Source organism: Bos mutus, chromosome 10, assembly GCF_027580195.1.
Source record: "Bos mutus isolate GX-2022 chromosome 10, NWIPB_WYAK_1.1, whole genome shotgun sequence".
Lineage (NCBI taxonomy): Eukaryota > Metazoa > Chordata > Mammalia > Artiodactyla > Bovidae > Bos > Bos mutus.
This window is the reverse complement of record NC_091626.1, coordinates 35,231,279-35,252,772: the sequence shown is the minus strand read 5'-3', so window position 1 is coordinate 35,252,772 and position 21,494 is coordinate 35,231,279. Positions and strand designations below refer to the sequence as shown.

At 41.2% G+C, this 21,494-nt stretch overlaps 1 protein-coding gene across 1 annotated transcript in view; it reads left to right on the top strand.

Annotated features, from left to right (window-relative positions):
• The window catches only part of PRKCH (protein kinase C eta), a 233,861-nt gene that overhangs the window by 74,946 nt on the left and 137,421 nt on the right, over positions 1-21,494 (top strand). Inside the window, exon 2 of the mRNA XM_005890692.3 lies at positions 466-529. Within this exon, the coding sequence (XP_005890754.1) occupies positions 466-529 (64 nt within the window). The remainder of the gene's footprint in view (positions 1-465; positions 530-21,494) is intronic.

Sequence of the window (21,494 nt, the reverse complement as noted above, 5' to 3'; positions counted from 1 at the left end):
ACTCTTTAAGTCAAGCTCTTTACTTCCCCAAACTACAGGTGTGCAGCTGACCATACCACATGGGTTCATAGCCTTTTGTGTTGCCATTATTTCTCTACTTTATATACTTGCCATGTGGTTTAGCAAAATATTGTTCTTACAAACGCTGTACATCAGTTAGGGATGTTTCAGAAACGGTGACCTTGTGTATGAATGCTTATCAATATCTCAAAGAGCCACAATGGAAGAGGAAAAATTTCAAGAGAGGGGAAACATTGCAAGGATAGTTTCATTCAGATCTGGTTTTCATCCTTCACAGCTTCTTTCACTGTTACTTGTTTCTTGCCCATCTACTGTTCAGTGAAAGACTTAGATCTGATCTGTGGCTGTGATTTGCGCGTTGAGGCCTCTGTAAAGAATTTTTTGAGATCCACCAAAAGAATACTTCAAAATTAGAATATAACATATTTTTCCCTCTCTTTCTAGGTGGATCTGGAGCCAGAAGGGAAAGTGTTTGTTGTAATAACCCTAACAGGGAGTTTCACTGAAGGTAAGAATGAATTTGGAATGGTTTCTGGTATTTGTGTACTATTGAGTTTATACTCAATAGGAATTTCTATCATAGAAATTATAAAAAGAATATTTTATAAAAGATACTTTAAAAAATTAACTGTTTAAATTAGGCTGGTTGGTATTTTATTGCCTAATGGTCTATTGGTTTTGGTTGCCAGAGCAAATATATTTGCTAATTCTGGCAATCTTCTGTTTTGTTTTTTAATTCATCATCTTCTTAGTTCAAGAAGTTCTTGCCTCTTTTGGTTCATGTCTATTAAATTGTACTTAAATTTTTGGCTTTGGGCCAAACCTTTAGTTTGCCTCTTAATGTATTAAAAATTGAAAGATCATATTCTCTTTCTTATAATCTTTATTTCATCCTGTCCTTCAAGTGATTCTTTTCCTCTTCCCCTGACACTACCCTCACCTCCCTCTTTCCTTTATTTTTAATTGAGGTAAAGTTTATATACAGTGAATTGAATAGATCAGAAGTGAAGAATTTTATTTTAAAAATGCGTACAACCATGTAACTAGCACTCCAATCTAAGACATAACATTTCCATCCTTCTGAAAGTTCCCTGTGTCCTTTCCTAGTTAATCCCCTGCTGCCAGAGATAGTAAATGCAATATTTTGTTTTGTTTTTTCACTGTAGTTTTGTCTTGTCTATTCTGGAAGTTCATATAAATGGAACTATATAACATGTTCTCTCCTGTGTCTGCTTTATTTTGCTCAGCATAATTTCTGTGAGATCTATTCATGTCATTGTGTATATTAGTATTCTACTCTTTTTTATTGCTGAATATTCCATTCTATAAATGTAGCACAATTTTGTTTGCTCATTCTTGTCCTGATGGACATTTTGGAGTTTTCCCTGTTTGGGGTTATTATGAAGAATGCTTCCATCAATATTCTTGTCTGTAAATTACACCTTGATTCCTCTTGGGTAAATGCTTAGCAATGGAATTGCTGAATAACACAGTAGATACATGTTTAACTTTATAAGAAACTCACGTGATTTTCCAAAGTGGTTGTATTCTTATATTCCCACCAGCAACGTGTGAGAGTTCTAATTACTCCATGTCCTCACCAACATTTGATGTGGTAATTCTCTTTAATTTTGGACATGCTGGTGGCTATGGAATGATAACTTGTGGTATTAATTTGCATATAAAATTCCTTGTAATTTCTGTCCCTTTTCTAGTGGCTTTCCAGTGTTTCCAATTAATTGTTTTAGAATATATCTCTAAATATTGTTTTTGTTGGCAGGGTGAGTCCTTTGCAAGCTATTCTACCATTACTAAAATCCTTGCAAAGTTCTGTAGAGGTGTGGCTTTATGGTTTGTCTGTTTGGTGTTGGCATTTTGCGAATTGGTGACACCTTTGAGAAATGATTTTCTCTTATCCCATGCAACCCTTCTCCTTCATGTGGGCAAATTATCTTAAGGTTAATATTTTTCAACTTGTCTCAATTGTTGCATCTTATCTTTTTGCTCTGATATTGAAATTAACAGAAACTTGGGTTACTTGAACATGAAAAAACTGTCCAAATTATAGTTTAGGCATCTTCTGCCTGCTCACAAGTCTTTTGGTTTTGCTTGGCATTTTGAACAAACAGGATTCGCTAGAAAAAATGAATCTGCTCATAACTCAGTCAAATAAAATATAATGTAATATTACAGAACACTGCTGATAGAACATTCTTACAGCACATGGAAGGTGGGTACAACCATGGTTTAGACAAACCCAGCAGGGAGTGTCGGGCATGAAGGAGGAGTGGCTAGGATTCTGAATATGCTGAACTACCTGAATATGCTGCAGTAAGTTGCAAGGGACCAGAGGAGTAAGGCCATGTGGATTAGACCAGGTCTGATGGTGCTGTTGTTGTTACATGACATCTCTTTTTAGAGTTATGTTGGCTCTCTAAGAATAAATTTTATTACATTTCTATCTTCCTTAATTGTACACTAGAAACATGAGAACAATGGTGCTGGAATAGTCCTCAATATTCTCATAGTATTAATTTATTAGTTATAGTGATAAAGGAATGTCAAGTGTTACTCAGGGTGAGTTCTTACTAGGCCATTGCAATAATATTCCTTTCAGAGGTGACCCTGGGTAAAATAGCGAGGCAGGCCAAGTTCACCTTGGGTAATTCCACCGACCCTTTAAGTTAGTCCTTCCTGTTCTCTGTCTTCAAATGTCTCTTACTCCAGAAAGATGCTCAGTGATCTCCTCTCTCCAGGAACTCTTGCTAATAAGGAAGACAGGGAATTCATGGGCTAATTCATACCACAGTGATAGTGATCGATATCTTAGCATTCTACCCCTCTTAGGTGTGCTTTTTATTTTTAAACGGTGTTAAAAGGGCTGTTTTACCCATGAGAAGGAGATTTTTAATGTTCAAGTTTCAGGATCTGTAGCATCACTGTGTGGGCTGTATTTTAGAAGCTCAGAGCTGATCTCCCTGTCTGTGGGAGCCTTATCTTGTCAGTTTAGCTCCTAGGCTGGGGCTCAACTTGAGCTGGCACGTTGCTGCCGCCTTAGGGCACAGCTTCCTTGTCAGATGCAGAGAATGTGACGGGTGTCTCTGTGCGTGTTACGCAAGGAAGGATTGGAGCTCCCCAGCCCCCACGCTCCTGCCTCAGCTGTGGCAGCACATGGACCTGGCTCTGTGAGAATGTCCCTGGTTTGGCCTCTCTCCTGCCAGCCACCCTAGATCATCTCTGGCTACCAGGTAGAACATTTGGAGCTCTAGTTCCCACCTGGGGTGCTGGAGGGCTTTACATAAAGAAGCAGGGTGAGGTCAGGCTTGCCTGGTGTGGCTCAGGCTCTGAAGGGGGCGTTGGCCTGGGATCCCAGAGGGATTGTCAAGACTCAAGAAATGTTGGTTGATGAAAGAATGAAATGATGCCATTTGCAGCAACATGGATGGGCCTAGAGATTGTCACACTAAGTGAAGTAAGTCAGGCAGAGAAAGACAAATATCATATGATATCATTTATATGTGAAATCTGAAAAATGCTACAAATGACCTGATTTACAAAACAGAAACAGAATCACAGATTCAGAATATAAATTCATAGTTACCAAAGGGGAAAGCAAAGGTGTGGGGAGGATAAATTAGGAGGTTGGGATTAACATATACACACTACTATATTCAAAATAGATAACAAGGACCTATAGCATAGGGCACTCTACTCAATATTCTGTAATAACCTGTATATGAAAAGAACCTGAAAAAAGAATAGATACATGTATAACTGAATCACTTTGCTGTGCAGCAGAAACTAACACAACATTGTAAATCAACTATACTCTGAAAGTGAAGTTAAAAAAGAAAGAAATCTTGGTTGAGCCTCAATGTACATCTGATCTATCTCACAGGGTTATTTTGAAGGTCAGATGATAGAGTGTGTAGGAAGGTGTAGAGTGTTCTATGAAGGCACATCTCCATGTTCCTGTTGTCATGGCAGCAAGATTCCTGTCATTCTCCCCACCCCTGCGTGGCACCCATGTATACTCAGCAGGTGTATTTTATTTCGACACTGATTTTCTTTTATACTAGAAGCCTCAAGAATTTATTGGACAGTTTCTAATGTGATATTGGCTTATCACTATGCCTGTTTCCCTTTCATGGCCTGCTCTACGGGTTCTGCCATTAACCGAGATGCTGTAATCCCAAGGCTCTCCTTTAAAAAGCAATTGCTTAAATGGAGGTATGGTCTGAGATATACCAGACTGGCATTACAAGCTGCTGACTAGTCCTTATTTCACCCTCTCTCATCTTCTCATCTTTTGATAATTGTGCTGAATTTGCAGCTAAGGCAAAAGAGTTTTTATTAAAAATAAGACATGACATGAGAAATCACATGAGCGATGCCTGCCGGGTACAGACCTGTGATCTCATCACAGATGCTGGGGATGTAAAGATGAACAAGATACAGACACTGGAATGAGCTCGTCTGCTGTGGGCAGATGCAGCCTATGTGTACGGTGCGGGGGCCCAGGGCCCAGCACAGGAATAAGTCCAAGGCATGGTGCTGGCTGGCAGGAACATGTGATCAGATCAGCCAGGAGATTTTAGAGGAGGCTCCACTGGGGAGGAGCATGGTGGAACAATCAATAGAGATATTGCTGGTGGAGGAGAAAGTTCAAGAGGGGCAGACAGCGTGTTCACAGGCATAGGGGTGAGAGAACAGTGAAGAGTTCCATAGACTGAACATAGTGAGAGGGGTGCTGAGTGAGAGGGAGTGTGACCAGAAATGCGGCAGAGACTTGGGAGGAGGGCCTCATGCACATGGCTCAGTGGTAAAGAATCTGCCTGCCAATGCAGGAGAAGTGGGTTCAAACCCTCAATTGGGAAGATCCCCTGGAGAAGGAAATGGCAACCCACTCCAGTATTCTTGCCTGGGAAATCCCATGGATAGAGGAGCCTGGAGGGCTACAGTCCATGGGATGGAAAAGAGTCAAACACAGACAAGCAACTGAGCCTGCAGGCATGCACAGGTTTGCCCAGGACAGTCTGAGTTTGTCTGCGGTACCAGTGTAAACCACTCACAGCATCATCTTGCAGTCTCATGAGGATCCCATGAGGTTAGAGGATAAACTGCATGGTTACACTGCTTCTAGGCTTGCAGACATGATGGGGTGCCAGTGAAGGGTTTTAAGGAATGGGAAAATCTTACTTGGTAGTCATAGGTACATGGGGCTGGCAGCAGGGGCTATTAGGGTCATAAGAGGAGACGGGTATAGATAGCCAGTAAGATACAATTAAAGTTTTCTAAGAGAGAGATTACTAGAACTGGAGTTAAGTTGGAATCTGTGGGGATAAATGGAGAGTGGGGGACAGCTATGAGAAATATGTAGGTCTTGAAACCAGCAGGAATTGGCAATTCATGGGGTGTCAGGGATGAAGAAGGATGAGACTCCGGTGATGCTCAGAGGATGTTGTGCAGTCATTCACCAGACTAGAAACATATCAATAGAAAGTGGTGAATTCAGCTTTGAGCAGGTGGAGTTTGAGATACTTGTGGGAAACCCAAGAGGAGATGCTTAGTAGCAATAAGAGTCTAGAGTTTGTTAAGGGATCTAGGCATGAGATATAGCTCTGGCTGCCAGTGGGAGCCAGTCTGGAGACTAGGACCCACTGAGAAGATTTAGAAAACCAAGGTTGACTAAGAGCAGAACTCTGTGGAACACCAATAATTAAGAATCTGGCTCACAGATTATAATTTGTCAAACTTACCCAAACTCTGTTGAAGGTTTACTTAATGAACACTCATTTTGTTAGTATATTTATTACTTATTCAATAATATTTGAGTGCTTACTGCATGTTAGGGACTGTTTTGCCAGATGGTAGAACATCTTCCAAATTGACATCAAAATGTTTGCTGATGAAGTTTGGAGAAAGGACAGAACATAAAAGACTTTTAGGAAAAAAAATATGCATAAATTGGTGTTAACAGCAGTAGCTTCACAATTTGATCATAAAGTGTGCTATGTATAGATTTATGTTTAATGCTGAGATGAGAGGATGAGCCTGCTTCAGAACCCAACATTAAACTGAGATGGAGCAAGAAAAACTCTTCATGGAAATCTGTCACAGAGCTGAAGGCATAACATTGTCAACTGGATCAAAAACCCATCACCATTGTTCATATTAAGAAAGGTGTTATCACTCTTGATCAGATATAGAATTCCCCTCAGCACTGCTGCCAAGACACAGTTGAACTGACTTATTGTTTTGAAAGGACTGTCTCATGTCATTCTTTATTTCACTCTGGCTAAACCTTTCTGGAGCTAACCCCTGGATCAGCCACCTAATCAAGCTGAAATTTTATTAAAGTGATGAAAGAAACCTGGACTTTTAATGCAGCCTTCTGATGCTGTGACTATGGCTCTGTTTGATGGCACTATGCTGGACTAGTTCTTACCTGGAAGAGCGGAGTGGCCAAAAAAAAAAAAAAAAAAAAAAAGGTTTGAAGTATTGATGAAAATGCATTGAACTAAACTCATCACTTTTATAATTGGAAGGCAACAAAAGAAATTGTTAAAATAGTGATATCCCCTCAGCAAATCAAAAAAGATGTTGCTGCACTGTAATGCTATTAAGAAATACAGTGTAAGATTTGAAGATAATGTAGTTTATGTAAGTGAAGTTTGCTTGAATTCAGGGTATCTCATACTTCAATGATTGGCCCACAGAGTGAGAACCAGATGACGTGTGTTTCCTCATGGGAGTACACCATCCCATTTGTGAAGTAGTCTTGCCAAAAAATCAAGCCCAGATCTGGTCAGGCTTCCACATCTAACCACCACTGTGGAGGAAATAGGGGGATAGGGACACATTTAAAATGACACCATGAGGTACAATCAGCAAAATTCAAAATGTGGAAACATTTGACAAGACAAGAGACTTGCTTTTTTTGACTAAAAATTGGAAGAGAAAAAGAAAAGAGAAGGGAAAACCAAAAATAGCAAAAGATTACAAATTGGAAGAAAAAAAGAAAAAAGGAGAGAAAACCAAAATAACAAATGAAAAACATATTAACCACCTTCAACATGTGAAACATACCAAGCAAGAATTGCAAAACTAACTCCCAGGATACAACTGGGAAAATGTATGACTGTATACATCATAATAATAAGGAATTATTAACCTTATTTAGCTGTGATTGTGGTATTTTGGTAGCTTAAAATAGAGGGTCTATGACCGATATCTACTGAAATGTTTACTGATAAAATGATTTCTGAGGTATACTTCAGAATATTCCAGAGGTGGGAGAAGGGGAGAGAGTGTACAGGTAAAACCAGATTGGCCACAGTTGCCTCTTAGAAGCTAGATGACAGTTACATGTAGGTTTATAAGTTTGACTACTTTTTCATGTGTTTGAAATTCTCCTTAATAAGAAATCAAAATTACACATTTAAAATACCTATTTCCTAAACAAAAAACAGTATGTGGGTTGCCTCTGCAATAGCCAAATGATGCTTTAACTTTGAACACATGATACCTATTCTCATTTATAAATTAAAGCTGGTGTTTTTTATCTGTATACATTTTATCCTTAATTCCCAATTTTTATGTATGATGAAGAAGAAGAGTTAAAAACTTAAATGACTAGAGTACTTCAGAAATATTTTTAAAGATTCTAAATAAATACTAAGCTGTGAGTCAAAAACTGCAGGTAGGAAGAAATGAGTAAGACAAATCCTTTCGTTCTGTTGTAAAGTTCTCACTCATAACGAATGACAGGTAAGTCATCTCCTATTAACAATTACATAACACTTTGCCCTTAGAAAGTTTCACTTTAAGATAGTTTTCTTAAAGAATGACGTAAAGCAAAAGAATTAATGGTAGACGAATCTTGTGGACATACCTTTTCCCCAAAGTTCCCCAAGCAAAGTTGAGAGTATTCTGTACCAGTTTGGAGGAAAAAGTGATTTCTTAAAAGATAAACAAAAATACAGTCTGACAAAGAACCTGTCATTTGTGGATTTGAAGCTCATTGAGAAAGCTTCACTGAAGCTTTGAATTGCCCCCTTCTTTCAGACTCTTTCTTATGTTACTTGGAGCTAATACTCATTTCCTCTGGGGAAAGGATGGAAAGTGCCAGAATTTTGGTATCTGCCAAAAGTATTCTTTCTTCTAAGGGATCATACAATACTGTAAGATCGAGTAAAATTCTGATCTTTTTGAACCATTTTCGCTCAGATTTCCTGTGTCAAACCACTGGTTTACCTGTAATTATGTTCTCTGCTAAATCGTCACGGCCGCGTGCACCAAGGCAGATGAAACATGTGTTAACTGCTTGAAGGCTGCAACTCACAGTTTCTCACACTCTCTGTGTGTTATTTTTAAACGGGGAAAAAGTCATCTCTGATGGCAGTTTTCAGTATTCCTTTCTCATGTTTCAAGCCTGGCGACATATTGTTGATATATCTTTTTAAAACTAACTTTTTTAAAAAATATATATTCTTTCTGTACATTCAACCTGAGGGATGTAGTGGCTACTTTGGTGCTCCTGGTGGTCCAAGCAGTTCTGTGGCTCCCATTGGAAATGACTGCCAGGGTGGAGACAGGGCTGGAGGGTAATAGAGAGGCATTGAGGCAATGGGGAGAGAAGGAAAACTGGAAAAAGAAACGATCTTTTTAAAGAATTGAAGCTAAACTGCCCGTGTCATAGTTGACCTGATCCTCTCTCCCATGAGAGTAGGCTCATTTATTGAGCTCCTTCTGAGGACCAGAAGCTGTGCTCAGCCTGAAACTGAGCAAGGACCAATAGCAACTCTTGTTTCATTTTCTTCCAGGAACAAAATAGCCTCTTACCCTCCTAATAGTTGCCCTCTATATGTTCGTGCCATCATGCATATTATTTCATTTGCTCCTCACGACAAACTTCTGAGGCTGATGTAATCCTCAGTATGCAAGTGGTGAATCCAGCTCCGGGATGCTGAGTTGCGATGGTCTCCTGAATAATGAGTGCTGGAGCCCAGACACAAGCTCAGACTGGGATGCAGAGGTCTAAGATCTTTCTAGGCCATCAACTATCTGGGAGGTGTTTCCATGTTTTCTCTTTATTCTACCTTGGATAAAAACTGTCCTTTAGGTGATATAATCCCAACCTTCACAGAGTTTTGTTTTCTTTTGGGATAATGTTCTTTTGCGAGACTTTCTTTGAAGTCCCCCCTCTTACACCTAAAGGTTGACAGTATCCTGGGAAAGGTACCATCTTCTTAAATACCAGGTATAGATCAGAGAACTCTGGGAAGACTGAGCTTGAGATTTGCTGAGTTTTACCATCATCATCAGTAGGTTCTCTTAATGAAAGCATTAAACTAGAACTTGGAAAAATTATAAGTCAAATGAGTTCAGTTAGCATATGATAGCTATATTTGCCTAGTTATGTCTCAACCATTGTTGGCTTCATCCTGACTACTTCTCTTACTTTCATTGACTATTGATGATAAAGTTTTAAATGGTCCCTAAAGTGTGGTCCTGCAGATCTCTGGGAGTTCCAGAATATTCAACCCTGATTATTCATTGGAAGGATTGATGCTGAGTCTAAAGCTGCAATACTTTGACCACCTGATGTGAAGAGCCGAATCACTGGGAAAGACTGTGTTGCTCAGAAAGATTGAAGTCAAAGGAGAAGAGGGTGGCAGAGGATGAGATGGTTCAGTAGCATCACTGACTTAATGGACTTGAGTTTGAGCAAACTCTGGGGATGGTGAAGGACAGGAAAACCTGGTGTGTTGCAGTCCATGGGGTTGCAAAGAGTCGGACATAACTTAGGGACTGAACAACAGCAATGCATAAGGCACTCTGCTACATACTGCAATACTATTGTGTCTCAGGAAAGAACACTTGAATAGTTGATCTACTTTTTTCACCCCATGGGACACCATTTTTTACTTGAAAGAATGACAAACTGTAGTTATGGAGACATAGGATTTTGTCAGGTATTTTCTTAAAAATGAATGAAATGAGCTTGTTATTTCCAAGCAAAAAGCTGAATATGATGCTAGTGTTAAAATTGGATCCTGCAAGGCATGGGTAGAATTTTGGAAATTTTATACTCACCATATAAGCCTGTCAGCTTATAATACTTAAAAGACTTTTCTTATGAATTTGTTAGTGTAACAGTATAAAAATCTCATTGATTATATAGATTCTACATTGCAACTAACTCTTAAACTACCAGTTGTCAGGTTTTGGTATAGACTCAAAGAAGCACCTGAAAAAGCTATTAAAACACTCTCTTTTCCACTACTGTCTGTACGAGGGTAGATGTTGTTCACATACTTCATCTAAAACAGCGTTGTAGAAGATGGAATACAGAAGCAGATCTAAGAATCCTGGCCTCTGAGTCACACTCTAAAGGGATTTGCAAAATTGTAAAACAATGCCACCCTTCTCATTTAATTTTTTTTTGGAAAATAAAGTTATCTTTCATAAAAATGTTATTTATGTTAACCTGCAATGGATTTGTTATTGTTTTAAATGAATAAATTTTTTTAAAGTCTCAATTTTAATTTCTAACATGATAAAAGTAGAGAGAACCCACAAAAAACAAAACTGAGCCCTTGATTTTTAAGACTAGAAAAGGGTCCTGAAGCCAAATTATCTCTAGAATTTCTAGGTTATCTCCCCTTTAATCTTTCTTTCAGAAGTCCAGCATTTTTAGCGATAATTTAAAGAAGGAACTGACAAGCTTTTGTGTATGCTCTATTGGGACCGACATTAGGTGACAATTAGGTGATATACGCAACAGAAAAATTCAGTCATTTTTGAAAACTGTTATCCTTTTTCTCTAATTATTTTTACTGTGTGGTCTACTTCTGCACTGGGTTTTTGTTATAAGCCCTTTCTCATAAAAATAGGGAGGTCAGGAAATGACACCCAAACTACCTAAACCTATGGTGGTTTCTAACTTTAGAGATGCTGCTATCGGTAGCTTGATGCTAAACCTTTGCTTGATTTGAGCAGAGCAAGGCAGTCACAGTACTTCTGAGCAAGTGGTCAGAGCTGTTAGCACTAAAAGCTGAACCGCGAAAATAGCTCAAAAGCCTATGGATGGAAGCATCTGCAGATTCACCTTATGTGACACTCACCCACCAGCATGTTCATCTGAAATCAAGATTCATGCAAAACACAGTGTCTGACTAGTATCTTCATTTTCTCAAGCTTAATATATATATATATATTTAGTTGGAATTACACTCATGCAGAATTCTCTCAGTGGAGCTGAGATCTGGGGAAAACAGAAATGATTTAATCTTTTGATAGAAAAATTAATTGCTACAGAGCCTGGTTTCATTGTGCTTCAATTTCATTTCCAGCAACCCTAGTTCTGCTCTTACTGTTTCAAATGAACAGGGCAGCAGAGGCTCTGTGTACCAGGCCAGTTACATTGGCATCCCTTTTAGTAGGTTTTTTCCCCAATAACGCCTGTGTCAGTGGGCAGGTGAAGAGGCAGGAAGACCTGTTTCTTCTCCCCTGAAACTTGTCATCAGCATTAGGATTTCATCCTGGTGTTTGAAATTTCTGTTCAGCACTAGATGACTTCCTGTGTGAGGTTGAGAGTGGGCGAGGGGAGCCTTAGTGGTCTAGGGTTGAAGACACATTCTTTGTGTATGTCAGAGATTGCCTTTGATTTTCATAAGTGGCAACTTAGTTCTAACATTGTTTTGGAGAAAGTCGGTTGCTATCTCTCTGAATTTACTTGGGTTACAGAATATACTGGATGGGACAGTACTTCTAAATTATCACCACTTGGGTCCAGTGGATCAAGAGAACTCTCTCTGGACACACAGTGTGTTTATGTATAACATGTGATATATGTATGCATGCATGTGTGTAGGTAGGTATTTACTAATGACATTGAGTTTATTCCTATGGAACTCAAAATTTTGTGTGTGGGCGGAGACACAAACAACTAGACAAATTAACATAATATGCCAAGTGGTAAATGTTATGGAAAAAATAGGGCAGAGTGAGGGGACAGAGATGAGGACTGTGTGTGTGCTGTTCTGTTCAAATTACGTTGGTGTTGGAGCTGCCGACCTGAAGGGAAGGAGGGACCATGACGTTGTGTTACAGGAAGAGGGGACAGGAAATACAAAAAAACCCTAAGGTGGGAGTGTGGTGGGTGAGTGAGTGTTAGCAGAGGAGAGAATTGTTACCAAGCGCTGAAGTTCAGGGGAGGTGCTAGCATCCTTGTGACAAAGCCTGCACGCTGTTAATGTCACTTCCCTTATCGGGAACACATCTTTGTTAATTGAGTGAAGTTCGCCTATATTTGAGGCTGTCTTACCATTTGGCTGAACATAATCTTTCTTCTTTGTCTAGGGGCCCATAGAGCACCATATTTATATCCATTTATAGTGATTTAATGTAAGTTAAGCAAAAACTTTTAAATTTATCCTGAGTTCTGTGCACTCCATCAGGGTTTCTTATTGTTCTAAGCTACATTAGGATCAGTTGCATTGTTTAGTACACATTCAAATGTACTATCTGGCAATATATAACAATTCCATACACTGCTAAATATAATTAGGTATAATTCAATTCCAGCTATAGGTTATTAGGAAATTACTCTTATTGTACACCTGACCTATCTAAAACACAGACAGACAATTTAGGTTCAGCTAGAATCCATTGAGCCCCACAGCTTGCTGTGATTAGACTGTGCCCTAAAAACTGCACTCAGCTGAGGATACCAGCATATAGATACAAAGCTCCATCATGTTCAGAGGAGAGTAAACTGGGTGATGGAGGAGAAAAAGCATGTAACATAGCAATGAGGAGGTAAACTGGGCATGAGCCTGAGAAGGAAAGGACCTTCAAGTATACAAAAAACTAGCCTGGTGATCATTCAGGCTGCTCTCCAGGTGTTTCCAGCTCTTTCTCTTCTGGGCCTAGGGTAAGAAACTCTTTTGGGCCTCATTCACTTTCACTTTTCACTTTCATGCATTGGAGAAGGAAATGGCAACCCACTCCAGTGTTCTTGCCTGGAGAATCCCAGGGACGGGGGAGCCTGGTGGGCTGCCGTCTATGGGGTCACACAGAATCAGACACGACTGAAGTGACTTAGCAGCAGCAGCAGTGACAACTGGAGAAGTAAGTAGGTTAAAGGTCAGTCTGGGCACATAGGAGACTTAGTATATAACTTTTTGAAGGTTAATTCTTACTGCATTTTGTGTGAACAAGGACACTTCCATTATCTGAGTCCTTCGATTGATAATTATCAAGTCCTGAAAACAGGGCTTCAGAAAGTGTGAAATGGCAAGAGAGGAGGATCTGTTCTAGAACAATGAAATCACTTGAGAATTTTGAAAAATGCAGATTTTTTTTTTTTTCAGGCCCCAGACTGAATCAGAATCTCCTGGGAAGAGGCCAGGAAAACAGATTGCTAATAAGAACTTAGACTGGTTCTAATGGTTGGCCAAGTTTGAATGCCCCTGTTGTACTTTAAATCATATCTAATTTGATTAATGGAAAATTTTGGTGATTGGGAAGTTTGCAGGTTGAAAAAAAAAAAACAAACAGGAAAAAAAACTGCATAGCAGAGTGTATAACTTTGCTGTCGTCTTTTAAGAGTTGACAAAACCCTAAATGCATTTTTTTTTTTTAAAGAACCTTTAAAATGCTGTGACATAAACAGGTCGGGTTACAGTTTTTGCACCTTTGGGAGAAGAAAATGAGACTCAGAGGCCAAGGGCCTTGCTTAGTATATATGTATATATGGTGCTAATACTGAGACTCAAATCAGTATTGAACGTCTAAAATCAGGATGGGAATGTTGGCTTTGAGACAACTTCTAGGCGTTTCCCCTTCTCTTTGAGTAGCTGGAATCAGGAAAAGGCGATTTAAAGTGATTCCAGTTACAATAGAAGCCAACATTTAAAAAACAGTATATATGTTTTAAAAGATTTGATTGGTGTTCTGTCTTTAAAAATGACAAGAATTATGAAAGTGCTTTCACCTTTTATTTATCAGTATTTGTTACTGTGGCACCTGTATGCTAATTCTTAGAAACAAGAACAGATTAAATAACTCAGTGTGTACTTTTCTGATTCAAAGGTTTGATACCTTCCACTTTACACTGACTTTCTCAGCACTATCATGAGGAGGGTTAATTTTGCAAAAATATTGGGAGGTATCATCAAGTTTTCCGAAGGCTGGGTATAGCTCCATTGGTGTTGATCTCTTATTCGTTGGTGGTGGACCTGACACATGGATTTACTTTGTCAGGGCCTTAGCTGTGATTGGGCTTCCCTGGTGGCTCAGACAGTAGAAGAATCCACCTGCAATGTGGGGGACCTGGATTGGATCCCTAGGTTGGGAAGATTCCCCTGGAAGAGGGCAAGGCAAGTGACTCCAGTATTCTTGTCTGGAGAATCCTATGAATAGAGAAGCCTGGTGAGCTACAGTCTACGGGGTCGCAAAGAGCTGGACACGACTGAGCAACTAAGCACAGCACAGTAGCTGTGATTGGAGCAGGCTGTCAACCAATTCCAAGACTTGCATCAACTACAAGATCTCACTTGGACCCCGCACCTGATTTTTATTGTGTAACTTGTATTATGGAATATAGCTGATACTCAGAAAATGAAAACAGCAGCTGTTCACATGGTGAGCAGAATTAGGATAGTTTTAAGCAAGTAGGAATGTCAGAGAAGGGGCTAGTTTAAAAGTGTTCCCTTGATGATTATGCTTTGAGCATTTAGTTTACTTGTATTAATCTCACTATTACAGGGATTTTGATAAAGCATTTGATAAGTTTGGGTGTCTCAGTGGAATGAAATGAATAACCTATTTCTTAGAAAAGGTGTAATAACTCTGAAATAAGTCTGGATGGCATCACTGACTCAATGGACATGAGTTTGATCAAGCTCCAGGAGATGGTGAAGGACAGAGAAGCCTGGCATGCTGCAGTCCATGGAGTGGCAAAGAGTCGTACATGACTGAGCACCCGAACAACAACCATAAAGTCTGTAGTGTCCAGAAATCGTTGTGTAGAAGTGTCTGGGTATCACTGTCTCACCTAATGGTTGCTTAGAGTCTACCCAAAGGAGTCCCTAAAAATACCTGGAGGGGTCCTTCCAACAGTGAACTTTAGGGAGGTTCATTGACAAAGACAGAACTTAACTGTCAGAGGGAACCATTAATTTTGTTAAACATATTAACAAGTGATGATTCAGTAGGACTGATGCCTCCTGCTGGCCCTTCAGGATGCAGAGGAATAGTATACGAGTCCTGCTCAAGGGTGCCTGTTACCAGTCAGTGAGTGTCTTGTTCTATGCCTGTGCCTCGGGTTGCATGTTCTTAGTGGATATTCTAATCACTACGTTCTTGATAGTGCCTTTGGGAATGCTCCAGGGTCACTCTAAGTCCAGCCTTACGGGTGTTCTGTTTCATGTGCAGGATATTCACCCTATGCTAGCTGTGTCTGTTCAGTCCTCTCTCTCTCTGCCTCTAGCCAGGAACCATGAACTTCTCATGGGCTGAGACTGGCCTGCAGGCAGGTTTGGTTTGGCATGTGGCACAGTGCAATGCTTTTGAAATGTTTCAACTTGAACTCTTCAGACCCAGCAGGGTTCTCCAGGGTACCCCTGTCCCCAGCACTCCCAGTTGTCTTACTTCCTCTGACTTCACACCTCCATGTCTCCACCTCTCAGCTTGCAGTCCCAGATGAGTGTTTGTTCAGTGTTTCTTCTTGGCAGTGTGTAGTAGCTGTGGGGCACTCTTAATTGTTTTTTTAAGGGGAAGGATCACTTTGCTGGAGTCAACTGAAAACACTTTCCCTTCGCTGAAGAACATAAAGGTTCCTCTCTTGCACTGTTCAGCATCCCAGCCGACCCCAGAAGCACTCCCACTTCTGGTTTGGGGTCAGACAGAGTCTCATGGTCTGGGGAGTTTTAGGGGGAAGGGTAGGGAGAAAACTCTTTCTCTTTTATTTTTATTTTAATCAAGAAAATAAGTCAGGCTTTTAGATAATAGGTCTCCAGGTTCCTGAATACCCCCCAAAGTTCATTTCTGGTGTTAGTGTTAACCCTGTCATTAACAGAACCACACAGACACAGTCCCCTGGGAACTGCTGTTGGGGGAGGGGGTCTCTTATTGTGTTCGAGATGTGGAGTTGGTGGTAGAAGGGCATCAACTTTAGATAAGAAGGACCCGGCTCTGCTTCCTGTGCTTCCCAGCCATGTGTGACCTTGAGCGATGGTTGCCTTATGTGAAAAGCACAAGACTGGTGGTGTCTACCCCCAGGACTGCTGTGAAGGTTACATGAGATGATACACGCTCACACACACACCCACAAAGTATTGTATACAGCCTGATGTATGTTATGTACCCACCCATTTAGGAAGGAAATCCATACCTAATGTATTTCCATGTACTTTGTGGTGAATCATCTAAAAGACACTGGGAAAGATACAACGACTTATTTAAGCCTCCTTTCTCGGCCATTGTTTCAAATCCTAGACAGCACTTGAACCTGTCATGTATTTCATGTTCTGGAAGGGCACATTCTGGTCTGTGTGTCTAAGTGCTTTTGATGGGAGCTGCCATCAGTGAAGCCCTGGGTGGAAAAGAAGGTATGGGAAGGATTCTCTCCCTGTAACGGGGCGTTGCTTCGCCAGTTTCCTGCTTGCGGGGACTCAGGGATAGTAGGTTGCCCCTCTTCCTAAATTTGCCCACCAGACCAAATACTGCATCTATTCCCAAGTCATCCCTTCAGGGTTTAGCTAATGCCTGGATGGACGCTATTGTATGGTGTCTGCTTGTGAGGGCTGAAGGTGTGTGCACGTGTGTGCAGCGGCCATGATGGCTCCATAGGAATGCTGACAGGGCAACAGGACAGGCATTAGAGTCCACACCCTTGTCTAGCATGACCCAGGGAGCAGTGGGTCCAGGGAACTGTCCTTTGGGATCATATCGTAAACCAGCTCCCACGGTTGGCTGGTTCCTTTGGTGCAGAAATACAGATGCAATGAGTACCTTCTTCCCATAGCTGTTTTAAGAAGAATGAGTTAGACTGATCTATACATCAGTGTCTCTTTTGCTGTTTCGTACACAGGGTTATTGTTACCATCTTTCTAAATGGTGGGAAGATTTGGGAGAATGGCATTGAAACATGTATAATATCATGTATGAAACAAGTCGCCAGTCCAGGTTCAATGCACGATACTGGATGCTTGGGGCTGGTGCACTGGTATGACCCAGAGGGATGGTATGGGGAGGGAGGAGGGAGGAGGGTTCAGGATGGGAACACGTGTATACCTGTGGTGGATTCATTTCGATATTTGGCAAAACTAATACAATATTATAAAGTTTAAAAATAAAATAAAAAAAAAGAAGAATGAGTTAATAAGACATTTCTAGGTCCCAGAATGAAGGTATGTTTTAAAAGCAGATTATATGTGCTACTTGAGGATGAGATGGTTGGATGGTATCACCGACTCAATGGACATGAGTTTGGGTAGACTCTGGGAGTTGGTGATGGACAGGGAGGCCTGGTGTGCTGCAGTTCATGGGGTCGCAAAGAGTCGGACACGACTAAGTGACTGAACTGAACTGAACTGATATGTGCTACTTGCTGTTAATTTCTTATCCCTAGAGGACTTAATCTGAAGTGCCAGCTTGGCCATTGTAAGTTGCTGGGCAGCATTGGCCCTGGCTCCCTATCTTTTCACCCGCACCGGGATTTTGTTAGGCTCGGTCATCAGCCTGGTGACCAAAGTGCTGTCCATCAACTCGGAACAGCATTGTTTTCTTTTGTTGTGTACTCACACCTTGCAGTTGGTTCACTGCATGTGGATGTTTTTGTAGCCTTTAGTCTTTTCCCAAATATTTGCCTTAGTTTATGAAATTAGTTTCTCATTTATCAGTCAAAGTGTGTGTTGACTTTTGTGGTTTTAATTTTACAGGCTTGGTTGTCTTTGTATTACCAGATGGTGTCTCTTGTTTGAGCCCATAAGCGGGGTTTGTTTGCAGGCTGGCTTGTTCTGTTTAGGGCTTAACCACCACCCGGTTCCTTCTTAACTTAAGGATGGTGTTCTATTCAAGTGAAAATCCATCTCTAAATCCAGTACTTAATTATTAATTAAAGTATCTCTTGCACATCTTGGAGGCAAAATTACAACTTCATTGCACGTGAAGGAGGAGTGCATGCTGAAAATCTGTGAACTTCTGTGTGGATTTGGGTTAGGTTAACCTCTTTGCCACATGGTACATGTAGGGAGGGCAATACGAATCCAAAGTGCTGAGGGTAGGGAAGCTTGACAGGTGTCATGAAGCAGTGTTAAGGACTCTCTTCCTCTAGGGGTCTTGGGGAAGTGCTGCTGTCTGCAAGGGTGAACAGAGTCGAGATCTGGGTGCTTGCTTCCTGCTTCTAGCACTGTTTCCAACTCATGGACTGTGACGTGGGAACGATCATGGCTAAGGTCCTCTTTCTGCAGTCCTCACCATATTCTTGGATGCTCCCCCATCCCTTCTCTCAGGTGGAGCCTATGGACTCCCTGAATTGAGGAGATGGGGATCTGAGGGTCCATAAAGAGGAAGACAGCTAGAGATCACTGGCTAGAATACCAGAGTAGAGACAGCTGCCAAGAAAAGGAACTCCACAAATATGCAAAGTGACCCCTTTAATATTTGAGTTCTAATCAGGATAAGGAAATACCTGAGGCAGGGGAAAGAGTCCCCCAAAAGAATTAGAACTCTGCCTGGTGCTGACAAAGGGCCAGGAATACTGCCTGTTCCTACCAACTGGATGGGAAAATATCAAGATTCATGGAGCACTGAGTTGAGTATACAGAAAGGTCTTGCCTCCCTGGTGAGGAATAACTAGCACTAGGCTGAGCACTGTTCTGGCCCACTTAAAAAAAAAAATCTAAAAATCAAAATTTGATAGGATCAAACAATTTCCAAGTAACTTCACTGTGCCCTTGAGCAAAGCTCAAGATTCTGGAATACAAAACTATCCAGTACTCAACAGGTAAAGTTGATAATGTTTGGCATCCTATCAAAAACTACCAGACCTGAAAAGAATCAAGAAAATGTGACCTATAATGGAAAATCAATTAATCAATTGAAACTGATCTAGAATTAATACAGATGTTAGGATTAGCATTAAAACAGTTATGATGACTACTCCCTATGTTCAAAAAAGTTAAATACAGATAAGGAAGATTTTAAAAAATCCACAAATTGGATCTTCCAACAGGAGGTACCTAAGTCAAGCCTTTTATAACTTAATCCTAATGCTACTTCTGTCAAATTCACATGACCCAAACCTGGCCCTTGCTGATTTATCTGATCGTTAAGCCCATCCTGGTCCATTTAGTGTTCTCTTGAGCCCAGATTAGGGATCACCAATCAGTGCTGACTCAGTGATGCCAGGAGTCAGCTGTACTTTTACCTTCCTTCATTCCTGCTCTGCCAGTGCCAGACTTAAGCAGTTATTCTACAGCACTGCCCCTGGGACAAGAAATGCATCTGAATTCTCGGGGTATAACCAGGTGCTCAGCAAATATTCGTGTGTTTCTTGTTTTTTCAGGAACTCCAAAACCATTATACTCGCAAGCCTTTTTTCCCCTCTCACACAAATTCTGGTTCTAATACTCTGCTAAAATATATCCTGCGATAACTTCTATCTTTATGTGCCCACTGTCCCTCAGTATGGCCATTTCCTTTCTTCCTTTCTGCCGGTTGCCAAGGAAACCTCTTATCTCACAGAGGCTACACCCTTTTCCTGGGCAGATTCATTGTCTCTGGCCTCTTATGTATTCTTGCTTGCTCACTTATCTGGTCTGACTACACTTTGTACAATCCCTTAGTTGCTTTTGGTTGCATCTCCTTTTGTTATGTTGATGGAAAAAAATTCTTCACCAGATCCTCAGCTGCCATCCTATTTCTTTTCCACTTTAATAGCCAACTATCTTGGCATCACCGATTCAATGGACATGAACTTGGGTGAACTCCAGGAGATGGTGAGGGACAGGGAGGCCTGGCGTGCTGCAGTCTATGGGGGTCACAAAGAGTTGGACTTGACTTTGAGACTGAACATCAACAATAAATCTTGACAAATATTCTGTTTCTGCTCCTGACCACCTGCTTTCACCTCAGTCTCTGAGTCTCTCTTGTTCAACCACCTCCTGATCACAAAACATAGCAGCTTTTCTCAACAGTCTTTTCCTTTGACCTTGCTGCTGTGTTTGTTTCTGCTTCCCATCCTTCTTTTGGGAGCCTCAAATCACCACTGCAGATATCTGCCCTCTGTTCTGAGTGGTGATCCTCAGCACCTCTAGTTCCTTCTCCATTCGCTTCCATGATGACTTAACCTGTATCTTCTTCAAGACCCCATTTACTTGCTTCCCTGGTGCCTCAAACAGTAAGAGATCCAGCTGCAGTGCAGGAGACCTGGTGGTCCCTGGGTCAGGAAGATCCCTTAGAGAAGGGAATGGCTACCCACTCCAGTATTCTTGCCTACAGAGTCCCATGGACAGAGGAGCCTGGCGGACTACAGTCCATGGGATCGCAGTCAGACACGACTGAGTGGCTTACACACTTCATTTGAAGCAGGTGGCCTTGCTTCCTAAGCGATTAAGAAAATTGCAGCAGGTATGACCTCCCTCAGCTACATCCTGCTCCTGACTTTATCTGCATTCCCACCGTCTTTGTTCCTTAGCCTCTGTCTCAGGGCACAGTTGTCCTTGCTTTTGCCAAAGACCTGAGTTTCCTCAAACACTTTGCTTCCCTACCTCTAGTTCTTCACTTCCCTCTCTCTTGGATTCTTTTCTCAATCTGTAAACACGGCCAAACATTCTCAGCCTAAAAATCCAGCACTTTCTTGGGTACTTTCCATTGTTTTTCTTCTTTTTCATCCAAATGTCTTCAGAGTGTGCCCTGCCTGTGTACACTCTCACCTCTTCACCTTCTGTTTTCTCCCCTAGCCACTCCTGAAGCTTTTGGCTTCCTACTCTGCATTCTACTCAAGGAACTCTTGATGATGTCACCAGGGGCATCTGCATTGCCAGATCCAGTTGGCAGTTCTCAGTCCTCGTCTTAGGACATCTCTGTTGCATTTGACAATGTCCTCACTCCTTCCACCTTGGGGCCCTCCACTTTTTCACCTCCACGACACTGAAATCTGTTGATGTCCTCCCTGACTCTTCCTTCTCTGTATCTTTAGGCTTCTCTGCATCCCGCTTCAGTTTGTATTCTCCAGGGTTCAGTCCATTGCTGTGCTCACTCATACCCTTGGGGGATCTGTGTTAGTCTAGGGGTTTCACTCTGCCTGTTGCTTTCTACTCTGATGTCTTCATCCGCAGCCCAGCCCACTCTTGAGTGGCGGCATTCCACATCCAGTCACATGCTGGGCACTCCCACTGTGGTTCATTCATTCTTTCAGTTAGCAAACATGGCATCTCTGGTGGCTTATTGGTAATGAA